An 18740-nucleotide genomic window follows, 5' to 3' on the forward strand; every position below is an offset into this window, starting at 1 on the left:
CTTTCTGAGCTCTGCCATGGAATCTGCTTGGTTCCTGTCCTTCTCTCTCTGCAGGCACTTTGGTTCGAGCTTCTCCACTCTGCAAGGCCACATACTATTTCCCCATTTCTGTCCTGTCCTCATGTAGCGTGGCTTAAGGGCACAGATGCCTCCTGCTTTATCTGAAATAGGAGTATGCTTCTGCTTTGTGTTTTCCTTATTGTTTCCTGGATGGTTTCCAATAGGAAAGGATTCAAAAGCCTTTATTCTGCCACCTTAAACCAGAAATCCATTTTTTCCATTTATTCATGGACATCTCAAAGAGGCAGGTATCAATATCCCCAGTGTACAGAAGGGGAAATTAAACTTGCGGCTGTAATTCAGTGAGACCATTTTCTAAGCAGCTATCCTGAACTAGGAGGAGATTCAGGGTCCGAACAAACACAGATGGTTCTTGGCCCCAAGCAGGTTCACGTGGTAGATCTGATCATATAAGGAAGTCATTAGTTAGAGCGTGAAGACTACCATGACCAAGGAAGACAGTGTGTTGTCTGTGACAGTCGTAGTGGGAGCTCCAGCTCCTGAGAGAGGAGGAGTGAAGGCCTTCTGGGAATGTAGAAGGTAGGAGATGGATGAAACATGCTCCTGCCGGATTACACATCGTTGTGCGCCTGACCACCTCATCTCAACTTTCCAAGCTGCGCTGTCTGTTTTCATCTCCCAGGTGAGTCTGACTTCCCAGCATGCATCATGCCTGACATTGCCCAACTCATAAAGAAGGTTGTTCTTATGTTATCAAGGTCACATGCAAATAGGGAGAAGCAGTACTAGAAGCCTAACAGACCTAAGCACGAATCCTTCCTTGGCCACTTATTAGATGTGTGACCCTGAACAAATTACTGAATCTCTCTGAGCCTTTTTCCTCATCTGGAAGAAGGGAATGTGATAATAATGACCCCGTAAGATTCCCATGGGGATTAGAGATCCTGTACAAAAGGCACCCTGTCTAGCGCAACACAGGTGCTTGCATGGCAAGTGCTCAGTAAACAGTGGGCTTCATAATTCTCCCCCTTACCTTGAGTTCTTGATTTTTGGCCTTCTCAAGCGTGCGCAGGGCCCGCTGGTGGGAGGCCTCGAGCTGGGCTTTCACGGCCTGGTTCTGCTGAATGGTCTCCTGGAGCTCGTGCTGCAGCTTCTCCCTTTCGTGGTCGGAGAGTTGCTTGAGCTCCTGCAGGTCCTCCCTGTAGCTGTTGGCGCACTGCTCCAGAGCCTGCTGCATCTGTGAGACCTGCCCCCCACGGCGTCCTGCCCTCAGGCTGCGCCCTCTCCCCTCCCCCTTCCCTTCCTGGGGGGCTTGAAAACAAGTAAGTGCTCTGAACATCTCCTCAACCCAGCCAAGCCTCCTCTATCTGTGGGAACTCTGAGCGGGGAGGGCTGGAACCTTGAAAAACCTAGATGGCCGGTCTTCTGGGGTTTTCTCAGCTAGAGCCATGAATGCCAGGTGAGAGGGGCAGGTGGGTTGGGATGCAAGCCATCCAAGACACATTGAAGAGGGGACCACTAAGTCTTCCCTGACAACCCCATTGAGTATTACACCCACTCCCCATCACCAGACAGCCTCTCAATCCTTTTGACCTTGTTCTGTTTTGTTTTTTTTCCTGAAATCTGATCATCCTCTAATATACTATGTGCTTTACTTATTTCTCATGTCTAGTATTTCGGGTCTGTTCCCACTTCCTGTGCTATAATATAATGTAAGCACTGTAATGCAGGACTTTGCTTTGGTTTCTTCATTGATGTATCCCAAGAAGATTCCTGGCTCATAGGAGGTGCGCATGAGCCACAAGAGGTATTAAATAAATGAATGAATATATAGAACTAAGAATCCCACCTTGCCCTGACCTGGAATGCCCTCCCCAGCCTGGACACGAATCCGGCCCTGTATGTATTCCAGTGTTGTCTGGAAGGAGGAGGAGGAGGCTGGGTCCCACCCAGCATGAGGGCACCTCCCCACCACGGCTGTCCTACCTGGGCCTGCAATCTGGCCTTCTGGCTTTGCCACTCTTCCTGCAGACGCTGGATTTCAGGTGCCTTCTCCTTCAGCAAAGAGTTCAATGGAGGTTGCAGGTCACCTCCCTCCTTGAGGGGCACTTCAATCCTTTGAAGATAGAGAGGCCAAAATCACAAAAGATCCAGGGCCGGGACTGACATGAGAGGGGAGCTCCCATGGCAGGGAGTGGGGTGAGAAGTGTCTTCCTTGGATTTAAGAAAGTAACCTGACATACAGCTCTAAGTGTTACTGCACCTGGGATACAATCAGGATTCAGCTGGAGCCCAATGGTTTTGGTGGATGCTTAATAAACGATTGGCTGTTAGAGTGACTGAGAGCTTGGAGTTACTTATGGGGCCCTTGGGGGCCCTGAAAAAGAGGCCTCTCTGGTCTAATTTCATAACTCTTCCAGCAGATGAAAAAAAAATAATGAAATAATAATGTTTTACTTGAATACAGTACTTGACACTTTTCAAAGCAGGCTCATGCCTTTCTTTGACCAGCTGTCCCAGGAATACACAACAAGATCGCACACAGGCCTTTACGGATATAGCACGAACAAGAAGATGCGGGTTTAAAGCTGCAGTAGTTTCTGTATTCAGGACAGATGCTCATGGAGGCCTTTGGAGGAGACCTTCTCTTACTTAATGCTGAACTTTCGAACCAGCTGAGAAATTCAAAAGTAACTGGTTGAGATGGGGATTTTAAGTATTTGCTCTGTGTAGAGATGTAAAAGGATGCCACGCAGTGGGCATCTCTGCAGAGATTGCCGGAATGTCCGTGGCGTTTACTTCCTATGCTTAACTATTTTTTTTTTTAAGATTTATTTATTTGAGAGAGAGAGAGATTAAGAGCACGTGCGGTGGGGGGAGGGGCAGAGGGAGAAGGAGAGGGAAACTCAAGCTGACTGCACGCTGAGCACGGAGCCCAGCGCAGGGCTCAATCTCACGATGGTGAGATACATCCTGAGCCAAAACCAAGAGTCAGACGCATTACTGTGCCGCCCAGTGCCCCAGGGTATGCTTAACTTTTTACAAAACCATCAAATGGTTTTCTGAGGCGGTTGCACCATGTTGCGCTCCCACCAGCAATGTATGAGAGTTTCAGTTGCTCCACATCATCGCCAACATTTTGTGTTTTTAGTACTCTTAATTTTAGTCTTTCTGGGGGGTGCAAAATGGTATCTCTGTAATTTTAAGTTGCATTTCCCTGTTGACTCTGATGTGAAGTGCGTATTCATGTCCTTATGTGCCATTCATTATTTTTTTGCAAGTGTGTTCAAGCATTTTGTCCATTTAAAACTATATTTGTCTTTTCTATTATTGGTTTATAGCAATTCTTTATATACTGTGGATAGAGACTGGATAACTTCTCCCAGATTGTGACTTGTCTATTCATTTTCTTTTTCTTTTTTTTTTTTTTAAAGATTTTATTTATTCATTTGAGAGAGAATGAGATAGAGAGAGAGCATGAGAGGGGGGAGGGTCAGAGGGAGAAGCAGACTCCCTGCCGAGCAGGGAGCCCGATGCAGGACTCGATCCCGGAACTCCAGGATCATGACCTGAGCCGAAGGCAGTTGCTTAGCCAACTGAGCCACCCAGGCGCCCTATTCATTTTCTTAGTAGTATTTTTTTTAATGAGCAGATATTTTAATTTTGATGAAGACTGATTTATCAACTTTTTTCTTGGATGATTAGTGCTTTCATGTCCTAAAAAAATCACTGTTTACCCCCAAATTGCAAAGAGGCTCTGCTATGCTTTATAGTTTTACAGTATATATTTAAGTTAGTTGTTGTACATGGGATGAAGTAAGAGTCGAAATTTATTTTTTTCATATGTTTATACAGTTCCAACACCATTTGTTGAAAAACTTTTCCTATCCCCATTGAATTGCCTTGGCACTTCTAACAAAAATGAATCTAATATCTTTGCGTGGGTCTATTTCTGAACACTCCATTATTTTTCATTGATCGATTTGTCTATCTGCACATTGATACCACATGATCTGTATTATTCTAGCTTCATAATGTCTTGAAATCAGGTAGCCTGAGTCCTCCAACTTTGCTCTTCAAGGTTCTTTTTTTTCTTTTTCTAGGTCCTTTGTTTTTCCACATCAATACTCAAAACAGCTTATTTCTTTCTACAAATAAGGCTGTTAGGATTGTGTTTGGGATTGAACTGAATCCATAGTTCAACTTAGAATAGATTAACATCGTAACAACTTTGAGTATTTCAATCATGATCATTCTGTCTGTAAATAAAGACATTTTTACTCTTCTTTTCTCATTTGTAGCTCTTTTTCTTGCTTTATAGGACAGGCCAGGACAGTGTTAAGTAGTGAGAGCAGAATGTTTGCCTTGTTCCCAATCTTAGGAAGAAAGTGTTCAACATTTCACCAGTAAGTATGTTTGCTGTAGTTTATCATAGATTATCTTTTTCAGGTTGAGAACTTCCTTTCTATTCAAGGATTTTTTTTTTTTTATCATAAAAGGATGTTAACTTTTTTTGGAATGCTTTTCTGCATCTACTGAGATGATTATTTACTTTTTCCCTTTATTTTTTAATGTGGTGAATTCACATGAATGCTATTCACATGTTAAACCAACCACACATTCCTGGGGAAATCCTACTTGATCATGATGTATTATCCTTTTTATATATCTTTTGATTTGATTTTCAAATATTTTGTGCAGGATTTTGCATTCTTGAGGAATATTCGTTTGTTATTTTCTTTTCTTTTAAATGTCTTCATTGGGTTTTGGTATCAGTTATGCTGATCTCATAAAACAAATTGAGGGGTATTCTACACTCTTTTTTCTGAAAAAGCTTGTGTAAGATTACTATTATTTCTTCTTTAAAATAGTTGATAAGGGGCGCCTGGGTGGCTCAGTAAGTTAAGCATCCAACTCCCCCAGTTTCAGCTCAGGTTATGATTGTAAGGTCCTGGGATGGAGCCCACATCAGGCTCTGCACTCAGCAGGGAGTCTGCTTGGGATTCTCTCTCTCTCTCTCTCTCCCACTTTGCCCCTCCCCCTGCTCATGCTCTCTCTCTCTAATAAATAAATAAATCTTTGAAAATAACATAAAATAGTTGATAAAATTCACTGATGACATCAACTGGGACTGGAGTTCTTCTTTAGAGAATGTTTTAATTAAACATTCATTTTGTCATAGTTATAGAGCTACTTATAGTTTCCACTTCTTCTAGTGCCACTTTTAGTAAGTTGTGTTTTTCAAGGAATTTGCTTTTTGGTGAAGTCATTGATATAAAGTTTGTTCACAGAATTGCCTTATTATCCCTTTACTATCTACAGAATCTATAGGGATGTCCCTTTTTCTTTCGTCTTTCTTGTTTTCCCTAATCATTCTTACTGTGAGTATATAATTTTCTAGAACTAATTTTTGGTTTTCTTAATTTTTTCTATTAGCCTATTTTCTGTTTCATGGAGTTCTGCTCTTATCTTTCCTTCCAATTCCTTCAGATTTGATTTCCTTATCCTTTTCTAATTTCTTAAGATGAAAACTTAGGTAATTGATGTTAGAGCTTTCTTTTTAAAATAGAAGTATTTAAAGCTATGAATTGCCTTCATTAGCTATCTCCCCCAAATTCTGGCATGTCCTATTATCACTGAATTTGAAATAGTTTCTCATTTCTACTGTGATTTTATTTTTTGGCCCACAGATTATTTAGGAGTATTTTGTATAAGTTCCAAATATCTGAGGATTTTCTCAATAGCTTATTATTCTGGATTTCTTTCTTTTTAAAAAATTTTATTTATTTACTTGAGAGAGAGACATAGCATGAGTGGGAAGGAGGGGCAGAGGGAGAGGGAGAAGCAGGCTGTCTGCTGAGCAGGGAGCCCAATGCGAGGCTCGATCACAAGACCCTGGGATCATGACCTGAGCCAAAGGCAGATGCTTAGCCAACTGAGCCAGCCACCCAGGAGCCCCTTATTCTGGATTTCTAACTTAATTCTTTTGTGGTAGACAGAGTATATTTCAGAGAATATTCCAATCCTTGAAATGTATCAAGATTTATTTTGTGGCCCTTCATATTGTCTACATTGGTGAATGTTCTATATGCCTTGAAAGAAGATCTGTTCTGCATTGTTCAGCACATTATCTACAAATGTCAACTAGATTAAGTTAGCTGACAGGGTAACTCAAATCTTCTGTATCCTTGCAGCTATTAGGCTAGTTGTCCAAATCCACAGAGAAAAGTGTCACAATCTCCAACTGTGACTGTGGATTTCTCCCTTTCATTCTCTCACTATTTGCTTCATTATTTTTAAAGCTCTGTCATGAGGTCAAACACATTTAGGATTGTTGTCTTCCAGATGAACTGACCCCTTTGCCATTATGACATATCCCTTCATCCCTGATAATTTTCCTTGTTCTGAAGCCTACTCTGACATGAATATAGCCACATTAGCTTCCTTTAGCTTACTGTTTGCATGGCATTGTTCATCCTTTTATCTTCAGACCTATCTGTGCCTGTATCAGTTTACGAGGGCCGCCGTAACAAAATAGCATAGGATGGGTGGCTTAAAAAACAGAAATGTATTTTCTCACAATTCCGGAGGCTAGAAGTCCAAGATCAAGGTGTCAGATTTGTTTTTATTCTGAGGCTTCTCTTCTTCTGAGGCTTACAGATGGACACCTTCATGTTTTGTCCTGATGTGGTCATTCCTCTGTCTCTGTTGTCTGTGTGCTAGTCTCTTCTTCTTATAAGGACATCAGTCCTGTTGGATTAAGGCTGCCCTAAAAACCCCATTTTAACTTAATTACCTCTTTAAAGGCCCTATCTCTCAATATGCCACATTCTGAGCTCCTCAACGTACGAGTTTGGGGGAGGGGATACAATTTTGCTCATAAGAGTGTCTTTGTATTTAAATGTCTCTCTTGTGGACAGCATATAGCAATGTCTTGCCTTTTTATCCTCTCTGACAATCTCTTTTAGATGGTATGTTTGGTTCATGAACATTGTAATTATTGCAATGGTTGGGCTTAAGTCTATGTCTTGCCATTTGCTTTCTATTTGCCCAAACCTTTTTCTTACTGTTTGCCTTCTCTTCCTCCTTTCTACCTTCTTACCTGGCAAATATTTTTCAGTATTCCATTTTAGTTCCTTTATTGAATTTTTTTAGTTCTTCTTTGTATTAATATTTAATGTTGTTCTATGGACTAGAGTTTGTATCCTTAACTTATCACAATCTATTAGAATTAATAAGGTAACTCTTGATGTAAGATGTAAGTCCCTTACAACAATGTGATTCCATTAATCCTATCCCTGTCCTAACAGCCCAAATGTCCATCCATAGATGAATGGATAAAGAAAATGTGGTGTATGCATATATGATATGAAAGTGTATATGTGTATATATATATATATACACATATAGCGTGTGTATTATATAACATATATATATATATATATATATATATATATAATGGAATATTACTCAGCCATAAAAAAGAATGAGATCTTACCATTTGTGACAACATGGAAGGACCTGAGGGCATTACACTAAGTGAAATAAGTCAGACAGAGAAAGACAAATACTGTATGATTTCATTTACATGTGGAATCTAAAAAACAAAGCAAATGAACAAACACACAAATTTTTTAAAAAGCAGAAACAGACCCATAAAGACAAAGAACACACTGATGGTGCCAGAGGGGAAGGGGGTAGAGAGATGCGCAAAACAGGTGAAGGGGAGTGGGAGGTACAGGCTTCCAGTTATGGAATGAATAGGTCACGAGGTTGAAAGGTACAGCACAGGGAATATAATCAATGGTATTGTAATAGTGTTGAGAGCAGACAAACAAAAAAAAAAAAAAAAAAGAAAGAAAGAAATCCTAACCCTGTCCTTGTGCTAATAATCATATATTGTCAATAACATGCATTATGAATCCCATAATAAAATGTTGTTAATAATAGCATTATAATTATTTTTTTTTTCTAAAGATTTTATTTATTTATTTGAGAGAGAGAGAATGAGAGACAGAGAGCATGAGAGGGAGAAGGGTCAGAGGGAGAAGCAGACTCCCTGCCGAGCAGGGAGCCCGATGCGGGACTCGATCCCGGGACTCCAGGATCATGACCTGAGCCGAAGGCAGTTGCTTAACCAACTGAGCCACCCAGGCGCCCGCATTATAATTATTCTTCTTCTTAAGCAGTTGGATGTGGTTTAAAGAAATTAAAAGAAGGTAAAACAATAGTCTTCTATATTGACCTATGTTTACCATTTCTTACGCTCTTCATTTTCTCCTATAGATCCAAGTTTAAATCTGGTATAACCTCCTTTTAGTTTAAATAAATTCCATTAGCACTTACCATAGTGCAGGTTGGTTGGTAAAAAATTCTCTTAGCTTTTATGTAGCTGAAAATGTTTTTATTTCACTCTTGTTTTTGAAGGATATTTTCACTGGATTTAGAATTTGGAGTGGACAGGTTTGGTTTTTTTTTTGGTTTTTGGGTTTTTTTGTTTTGTTTTGTTTTGTTTTGTTTTGTCTTTTAGGACTTTAATGATATTGTTCAGGTGCTTTTTGGAAAGCAGAAAGAGAATGAGGCTGGAAGGCCAAGAAGAAGTTAATTGTCATTAGTGCTCATGAGAATTCAAGTATTCCTTGTATTTGTTATTTGTCTTTTTAAAAAGCTGGCTGCTTTTAAGATTTTGGGGGGTATCTTTTGTTTTCAGCAGCTTTTCTTTGATGTATCTAGGGATTTCTAGGATGTGTCTATGATGCTGTCTTTGGATTTTATTGTTGGGAGTTCACTGAGCTCCCTGAATGTGTAAGTTGATGTTCCTCATCAAGTTGGGAGAATATTCAGCCATTATTTCTTCAAATATTTTTTTCCTGCTCCATTTTCTTTCTCTTCTTCCTCCTTGGCTCCAACTATATGCATGTTAGACCATTTGATTTTTTCCCATGTGTCACTGAGGATCTCTCCATTAAATTTTTTTTCCCTTCATTCTCTGGATAAGACAGTTTCTGTTAATCTGTCTTCAAGTGATTATTTTTTCTTCCATGGTCTCCAGTTTGCTATTTTACACACCAGTGAGACTTTCATTTTGAATACTGTACTTTACAATTTCAGAATTTCCCTTTGTTTCAAGGTTTTTGTTTCTCTGCTGAATTCCCTATATGTTCACTGATTATAACCGTCTCTCCTTTATGTCCTTGAACATAGCTCTTATAATTGTTCCAAAGTCCTTGTCTGCTAATTCCAACATCAAGGTCATTTGAGGTTTGTTTCTATTGGCTGATATTCTTTCTTGATTACAGGTCACATTTTTCTGCTTCTTTGCATTCTCATGATGTTTTCATTGTATAATGCATATTGTGGATAATATAATATAATATAGGTGGATAATAGAGAGTCTAGATTATGTCTTCCTTTTAAAAGTGTTGATTTTTGTTCTGCCAAGCAGCTAAACTACGGAAGGCCTTTTCTGATCCTTTTGGGTTTGAGTTTGTCTTTTGTTAGAGCAGATGCATTTCAATATTGTCTTCTGTTCTAGGGTATGGCCTTTAGCCTATAGGATGTGTTTCTTACCCATGAAGTATGACCTCCTTGAGGTCTCCACTGAAGGCCTGTATTGTCTGGGAAAGTTTCTCTATCCTGGGTGAGCTGGGAATGCACCATCTCCCAGCACAGCACGCCCTCTGGGATTTTTCATTTACTCAGCACCACAGCAGCAACACACATCAAGCCCCATGGAGCATCATCTTGTATGTTCTCTCAAGCCCTTGGCCAAGGACCTATGGCAAATCCTCTTACAGATTTCTGTCCTAGGACCATCTCTTCCAGTACTCTACCTTACACATTCCAGCCACTTTAGCAGCCCTCAGCTCTGGTGTCTGCCTTCTCAGCTCAGCTTGACTCTATCTCCTTTTCTGCAGCGGGCAACTTCCCCCAGGCAGAAAAGCGGGGGCAAGTGTGGGTGATGGTGGGATTCGACTCATGTTTCCCTTCTCAAGAACACAGTCCTCTGCATATTGCCCCATTACTCAAGAGTGCATTCATATGTTTTGTCTGGCTTTATAGCTGTTTACAGAAAGAGGAACTTGAGCCAGACTGGAAGCGCATTGCTGGAAGTGCAAGCTTCAGTTCTTATTACTGACTATTAAAGGATCAAGTGACACTGGAAAGGTGGAAGACCTGTGGCTCTCCATTTTGCACAGCTCAGCTGCCCTAAATTGAGATGTAGCTAAAACTGTGATTCTGGCATCAAAGACACTCATCCAGTCCTACCATATACTAGCAGTGTAACCTTGGGTAAGTTACTTGATCTCCCTGTTCCTCTGTTTTCTCCATCTTTAAAGCGAGGCACTTCAATAATAGTATCTGCGTATTGAAGATTAAATGGACTAATTGTTTTAATGTGCTTATCACACTTCAGCATTCAATAAATATTTATTATTATTTTCATCACTATCATTACTCCCTGGAACACCACTAATGGGATTTCCCTCTCTGACCCCATTCTACTGCCTCAAATTTCCTCACCTCTTCCTAAGCAGCCAGTTTCATCCTGCCACCCATCACTAAGCAGCTGACTTTCCTAATGTCCCCCATCCCTGCCCATTAAAGCTGATCTTAACCTGCTCTTCTGAAGTTGGCCTTGAGCCCATGGAAAAGCCACATCCCTTTTTAGAGCCACCATGCCAAAAAGTCCAGTGTCCTGACCAGCATTCCCCATGAGGCTAACCAGTAAATATGCAACCCTGCCCCCAAAGAGCCACTGCCTTTGTTCTCTTCTACAACTACTGACTTTAGAACTCAGGCAACCTTTCTAGTCCTTCCCTGTCACTGCTTAGCTCTTCTATTCACACCAAAACCCCTGTGGGAGTGACCTCCAGAGCCCCTCCTTTTTTGCTTCTGTAGTTGAGGACAACCCCTTACTGATACAGCCACCGCGGGAGAAAAAGACAAGGCTGTTGTGATCTCCACCTGCCGTTGGTCTGCCCAGCATCCTCTCCCTGGGAAAACTTTTCCTTTTTCCATGTGATTCTTTTTAGTCCACAGAGTTCAGGTGCAGCTCATTCTGCCCTCATCCTCAGATGGGCCCAGGGGAGGATGTGTCACAAATGCTGGCCAGTCAGAGCACTCCATCTTTGTGGCCGGAGTGATTGGCTCAGGGATTGACATGTGACCCAAGCTGGGCACCTTAGAGAAATTTCTGTCATAATTTCAGGAAAAAGACTCTCTCTTTCTCTCTGGAAATGTGAGTTATAAACAGGACAAGGTTTGTGGCTGCCAGTAGTAAGGATTTAACCTGGAGACCTGACTCCAGAGTCTGTCCTCCTTCACTGCTGTTCTTATGTGCCTCATAGATCCTGAGGCAAAATCTGGAGGATTCGGTGGAAGTATTAGTAGCTGGGAGTTCACTGGGCTGTAGGCTGTGGTCTGGTTTAGGGGTATATACCCTGCTTCCCCAAGGCTATGATCTGAATGTTTATGCCCCCCTCCCCCAATTCATATGTTGAAACCTATTGCTCAATGTAATGATATTAGGAGATGGGGCTCTGGGGAGGTGATTAGGCCATGAGGGTGGAGTCCTCGTGGTGAGATTAGTGCCCTTACAACAAGAGACATGAAAGAGACCTCTCCCCTACCACCCTTTCTCTTTCCCACCCCCCAACCCCCCTTGCCATGTGCGGACACAGAAAGAGGATGGCCATCTGAAAGCCAGGAGCAGAGTTCTCACCAGGAAATTGAGTGGACCAGCACCTTGTCCTTGGACTTCCCAGCCTCCAGAACTAGGAGAAACAAATTTCTGTTGTTTAGGCCACACAATCTGTGGTATTTTGTTACAGCAGCCAGAGCTGACTATAGGACATGTGGACAGGATATTCTTCTCTGTCCAGTGGTAATTTTGGTCAAGTGACTTGCTTTGGCCAATAGAATATGACTAGAAATGAGCTGATGCAGTTCTGAGTGTAGGCTTTAAGGGTCACTGCATATTTTCATCAGCTCTTTTGAGATTCTTCTCTTTACCATGACAACAACATGCTCTAGATAGGGGCTAATATCTCAGTCTCAGTCCCAGAATGAGCAAGCATGTGGACAGGACTCGAACTTTACCCACAGTTTGGTGGGCAATAACACCTGCCCCTCAGGCAGGAGCCAAGATACAGGTAGCTGACCTAGGAGTTAAGAATCGCTGATATTTTGGGAATGTTTATTACAGCAGCAAAAGCTGACTAATATAGATGACAGAGATGGGGTATCTCCCATCAGTGACAAAGCTCCCCCATTTCCCCTAGTTAAAGAAAACTTAGAAGAGATCTGGGGCCAGTCCAGGCCTGAGTTTTGGGCAGGTTTACTAACCTCTTTGAGTTTCAGTTCTTAATCTATAAAATGCCTCTTCTAGGTTGATGTAACAATGGAATAAGATAAATTGCGTTAAGCCCATAGCTGTACTGAGAACATACAAAACACATCTGTTCCCTTCCTAAGTGTGATGCAAGGGGCAGTGATAAACACTTGATGAATGAATGAATGAATGAATGAATGAATCCTTCCAGATCTGAGTCCTCATTCACTGGAGCGCTTGCAAGCCTGCATGTCCTCCTATACCTTTCTTCTTCATCGCTGCTGGTTCCTTCCTCGGCTGCTAACTTATCCTGATACTCTTCTCCTCTGGGCAGGTTCTGAGGTTCATTCAGCTTCAGGCATGGATCCTAAGGCAAAAACAGTTGCAAGATGAGACCGAGTACACTTCCCTGATTCAACCCAGGCTTATCAAACCAGAGAGCAGAGGAGAAAGAGTCCCCAGCGATCCACAATTGGTGCACAGCCCACAGGCCTGGCATGATGAGGCCTGGGACGATTCAATGTCTAGTACAGTGCCTGGCTTAGGAGCCCGTATCCCTGTATCCTGTCTTCCATTGACCAAGCACTTCACACAGCTGATGAAACTCAAGCACAGAGATGGTAGGTAACCTGTCCAGGGTCCCACCATCAGTGAGTGGTGGAAATGGGACATGCAATCAGGCGGTCTGACCCTGGGGTTGCTATGAGGATCAGAGAACACTGCTAGCAACAGCTACTGGTCCGTGTGAACAACCGCTATTATTACGATGCCCATTTTAAGATGGCAGCCCGTGACATCTCAGGACATAGGATCAGAGAACATGGAACCTACTGAATGACCATACGTGTTGAGAAACGGGGTGTGGTAGGAGGAGAATATGGAAACCATGAGTGAACACTGAGGCCTAGGAGTTTTCTATGAATTGAATTTGTTCATGTTATCATTCTCCCCTTTCCACAGAGACAAAAGGTGAAAAAGACATTCTTCTTTTGATTTGTCTACGTGTTACAGTAACCATTGTCTATGGAACACACTATAATAAGACAGGCTAGGAACAGATGTCTTCACTGGCAAATCTCATTAAATAATGATAAATTGCAGCCTGGAGTTTCCACTAAGTAGTTGCATGGCCTTGAGCCAGTCTCTTCCCTTTTCTGGCCCAGAACTTCATCAACTGTAAAACAAAGGGGTTGGTTACATCTGTGGTTTTCAACTTGTTCTCCAGAGACCTTGGGACATGTCCCTGGGGCCCACAGAGTTCAGAAGGGGCAGAGCTGAGCCTGGAGGATGGGGCATGGGGCTCCCATTCCCTCGAAACCTGGCATGAAATTGTTTTGGTTGCCCTTCCAGGTACTATACTGTCTATTAAAGGTCACCAACGTCAAGGCCAATGATGACTTCCGTGTTGCCAAATCCAATGGTCACTCCTTGGGCTTCAGCTAACTGAGCCTCCCTACAGGACTGGAAATATCTGGTCATTCCCTCCTGCATGCGGTCTTCTCTCCTGGGTTTCCTCCTCCCTCACCAGCTGCCCCTTCTTAGTCTCTTCTGCTCAAGCCACCTGCTCTTCTGCCCCACACTTTAGTCCTTGGACTTCTCTCTCTCACTCCCCATCTCTCTCTCACTAGCATCTCATATAGTTCTACGAATACTGATGACAAACAAATTTAATCTATTTCCAAGCTTTACCCTGAAGTCTGGACTTGAATATCCAACTGTCCTCCAGATATCACTTGGGTGCTTAATAAGCTTCTCAAACTGCAACATGTCCAGATCTGAACTCTTGGTCTCACCCTCCCCAAACAACAAGCATGCACCTGCCCCAGGGCCTTTGCACTGGCAGTTTCACTGCCTGCAATGCTCTTCATTGTAATATTTGCATGCCTTGCTCCCTCACTTCACTCACCACAACCGAGAGACCTTACCTGACTTAAATCCTGGGCTCTGGTACCAGACACCTATGTTTAAATCCCAGTTCTTCTTCTTCTTAAGGATGTAACTTTGGGAAAATTAGGCTGTCGTGGATTAAATAAACCAATAAATATAAAGTCTTTGAAATAGTATTAGCTACACAGTGAATACTCAAATTAATATTGCCCAGGATTATTGTTCTCTGATCATTTTCTCTAAAATACCAGCCCTCTCTCTTTCTCCCACCTTGCTCTATGTCTTCCTCAAAATACAGATTGTGGCCTAATGTCAATTACGTGTCTACTCTTTCACTGTTTCCCTCCCTGGAAGGTAAGCTGCATGGGGGCAGGGATTCTACTCTGTTCCTTGCTGTTTCCCTGGTTCCTAGAAACGTGTGTGGCACATGGAAGACACTCAGTAAACAACACATGAACAAACCCAAACAAATCTCTCAGAGAGCAGGGAGGCCCTTTTCTCCCACACTCACCTCACACTCCCACTACATCCCATGGCCCAGAGTTGGGTGTTTCCCAGCTCTGCTCAGGTGCCCTTTGTGCCTTGATGAGTCTTAAGTTCCAAGTTCTGTTTGAGTCATTTGTGTTGTCTCTAAATGTAACAGATACCATGTGATGCTAGAGCCCTCGCTTCCAGAGACAGGGTGGAGATGACATTCAGAAAGTCATCGCCCATCTTGCCCGGGAGGGCCCGTGGAAGGGTGCCCAGAGGTGATGGCCCATCAGAGAGTAAGAGTTCCCTCTGCCTCCCACACCCCTCCTATTAAAGCCCTCCTCTTCCCTTCTGGAGCGATGTGCCCTGGGTCAACTTAGCTAAGCCAGAACTACCTTTTCCAGGCTTTCCTTCCCTGCATAATTCTGGACCATGTGACTTTGTGTAAGATCTGGAAGATGGGTGTGCCTTTTTCTTCTCCTGCTTGGATGCTTGCTGCAGGACATCAGGTGCTGTGGCAGCTCATGCGCTTCGTCGCCGATCTGCTGGCTCACCTGGTTGGTCTGGGCTGCCTAGGGCTCTCAGCTCCTCCATCTCCCGCTGGACCCTCCATAGGCTTCTCCATTTCCTGGGCCCAGGGCATGTTTAGCTCTATGAGGAAGGATGCTGGATTCTCCTACAGGTCACCTAAATCCTTGGGGCTGGAGGCTCATCGGCTTCAGAAACCAATACCATTCAAGCTCAGCCTCATGGGCTACATTCGTCCTTGGTCTTCCGCATTCCACATCCGTCCTTCTTTGCTTCTGACTGCCCACCCAGGTGTAGGCCCACTGTAGGCCTGACACTGGACGGGGATGCAACAGTTGAATATAGAGTGTTTACCTGACTCCCACAATGATGCCATGTTTTTCTAAAATGAGTCCCGTTTTCTGTATCATTTTTAGTAGTCTGTTTCTCTGACCAAACCTTGTCTCATGCACTCTTTAATCTCTAGATCCTACTAATCCTTCAAAGCCCTACTCAACTGCCACTTCCTCCATGAAGCCTTCACAACTCTTCTGTTGCAATTATACTCTCTGCTCTTAAAGGTCCCGTAACAATTATTTTTTTGCTACCGTAATTTGCTCACAAATATTTTTTGGCATTTACTATATGCCAGGCACTGTTCCAGAGACTCAGCAATCAATAAAACAGACGAAAGTTTTTTTCTGCTTTGTATTAGTCATAGGAGTATTCTCTTTCTCCCTTTCTGGAAGGTAAAAGTAATCCCAGGTATGGTTTTTAAAATGTTATAAATCCTCCAGCCAGTAATTGAGATCATGCTGCACGGTCATTTTCCTTTGCCTGAATCCTTTCTCTTTAGTGTGTGTAACTGGGTACTAAAGTCCAGCCGGCTGACATGCTATTCATTGCAGGGCCCAGTGAGTTTGGTTCATTGCTGTGTACTTTCAAAAATGATGTCATTGACCAGCTTGCAATCTCCGTGTGGACCGTAAGCTAAAAGGCCCACCTTTGCCTCCCACTTTCAGGTATTTGGGGCATTCAAAGTATCTTGGATAACTCCCAATTCCTATAAAGCCCAGAAGCAGATATCACAGTCTAAGCAAAACAGCTTTGTGAGACACCTGTTATAAATACACGTTCCGGATAATCCAGGGAAAATGGCACGGTGAATGCGGAACAACAGCAATGAATCAAAATAGCATAATACTGCAATATAAATACATATGTAATTATTATAATTAATTGGTCCAGGTTTCTAAAGGGAAATCAGAGGTTATAAAGAAGTATTGGTAAATAGAAAGCACAAAATATGTTGGCAAAACAACCCTAAGGGTATCAGTAATCATGACAAACATGATCTGGCTAAGTTCAACACATTATTTATCCTGATAAAAGGAATCATTCACTAAAACTAATAATGAACCTGTAGGCATCTAACAATAAAGCCCAAAAACTAGGCAAAATGTTCAGAACTGTAAGGAGAAATGGATAAATTTACAACTGTAATGGAGAATTTAATAACCACCTCTCAGAACTGATATATTAAGTAAACAAAATGAGCTAGGATGTAGAAGATTTGAACAACAAGATACATCACTAATGATGTATTGTATGGTGACCAACATAACACAATAAAATCAAATAAAATTTAAAAAATAAAAATAAAAATAAATAAGCTAAACCTAACAGCTAAAAATAAATACTAATCAGTGCTAACATTTATATGGTGCTAAGTGTTCCCAGGCCCTCAACTCTATGAGATGGGCAGTATCATACCATTTTAAAGGGGACAAAACTGAGGCAGGAGAAGATATGCAAGTTCTCTAAGATTATACGTTGAATGTATCACAAAGCTGTAATTCAAACATACAGTCGACCCCTGCACAACATAGATCTGAACTGCGAGGGTCAACTTATCTGTGGATTTTTTTCTCAGTAAATACAGTACAGTATTATAAATGTATTTTCTCTTCCTTATGATTTTTTAAATATCTTCTTTTCTCTAGCTTACTTTAAAATATGTGTTAATTGACTATGTTATCGGTAAAGCTTCTTGGTCAACAGTAGGTCATTAGTAGTTAAGTTTTTGGGGAGTCAAAAGTTACATGTAGATTTTTAATTATGCAGGGAGTTCGTACCCCTAATACTAGCATTGTCCAAGGGTCAATTATATACTTAAATGACCAAACTGAGAATATAGGTTTATAGGGAACATTTGAAAATGGCCCCACAGGGGTGCCTGGGTGGCTCAGTCAGTTAAACATCTGACTTCACTCAGGTCATGATCTTGGGGTCCTGGGATGTAGCCCTTCGTAGTTGTTGGGCTCCCAGCTCAGCAGGCAGTCTGCTTGTCCCTCTCCCTCTGCTCCTCCCCCTGCTCATGCTCATGCTCTCTCTCTCTCTCAAATAAATAAATAAAAATCTTAAAAAAAAAAATGACCCCACAGAAGTCTACAAGTAAATCTCACCACCGTTCCAGATGTTGACATTCTACAGATGATGTGACTGATGATGACAATGCAATAAAATTAGAAAGCAAAAAGAAAGTAGGTTTAAAAAAGTAAACTCTGGGATACAGCTAAAGACATACACTTAGAGGGAAATTCACAGCTTTCACTGTATTTATTAGAAAACATTCAAGAAGTTAGAAAAAGCATAAGAGAATAAACCCCAAGTAAGCAGAAGGAAAGAGATACAAAAGACAAAATTAATGACATAGAAAAGAAGAGATCCGCGCAACGCATCTGAAAGCTGGCTTTTTGAAAAGACACATGGGGCCTGATCAAGGAAAAGAGGAGAAGGAACTTGAAGCAATACGAATAATGGACAAATAGCTCACGAAAGTTATCATAGAGATGAAAAAGAATTTCGAATGTACTCTGAGCCACTGTGAGGGCCGTGAAAGGAAATGCGCAGGATGTAATTTCTGGGCCACCTTATCAACAACTGATATATTTAAAGGCATCCTGGGCAGGAGTCCAGAAACAGGAGAGGGTGGAAGACGCTATAAAAAGCTGATGATGCACCGGGATGACTACATCGGCTCCCAGCTGCATCCCATTTTTCTATTTCCATACATTGACGGATGGGTGCCCAGGACTCTGTAAGGTGGGCAGGAAAGACACTACCATCCTTGGGTTACAGATGAGGATGTGAGATCAGAGAAGTAGTCCAGCGACTTGCTTCAGGTCAATGGCCACTGGAGGGTGGCATGAGGACTGGACCCCTGGGTTGTCCCGCTGCCTGCCCTGTGATTCCATGTGACCACAGTGGTACTCGCCACCGCCATGTTGGCAAGATCCCCAGATGCCAGCATCGGGACTTAACTGGGTGTGAGTTTAAACCATGTTGTACAAACGTGCTGTGAGAAATATCTGTGAGACAGACAAGATCAACCTGAGAGACGAAGGTTGTTTTCCTAATCAACAGGGAGGCGAACTCAGGAATCCTTTCTGTCTATTCACTTTTTTCCATCCCCCAGGACCAGAGACAGGGGCATTCTTTCTAAAAAAAAAAGGTGAAT

General features: G+C 42.2%; 1 protein-coding gene across 5 annotated transcripts in view; it reads right to left on the reverse strand.

Annotated features, from left to right (window-relative positions):
• Positions 1 to 18740, reverse strand: part of FAM184B (family with sequence similarity 184 member B) — a 152333-nt gene that overhangs the window by 22152 nt on the left and 111441 nt on the right. For all 5 annotated transcript variants that reach the window (XR_013446295.1, XR_013446296.1, XM_036072089.2 and 2 more), the window contains exons 8-10: positions 12619 to 12722; positions 2008 to 2137; positions 1055 to 1267 (exon numbers count right to left, since the gene is read on the reverse strand). Coding sequence is in view for 3 of the 5 variants with exons in the window: in XM_036072089.2 (XP_035927982.2) it covers positions 1055 to 1267; positions 2008 to 2137; positions 12619 to 12722 (447 nt within the window). In the remaining 2 variants the exon portion in view is untranslated. The remainder of the gene's footprint in view (positions 1 to 1054; positions 1268 to 2007; positions 2138 to 12618; positions 12723 to 18740) is intronic.

This window comes from Halichoerus grypus, chromosome 3 (genome assembly GCF_964656455.1).
Source record: "Halichoerus grypus chromosome 3, mHalGry1.hap1.1, whole genome shotgun sequence".
NCBI lineage: Eukaryota > Metazoa > Chordata > Mammalia > Carnivora > Phocidae > Halichoerus > Halichoerus grypus.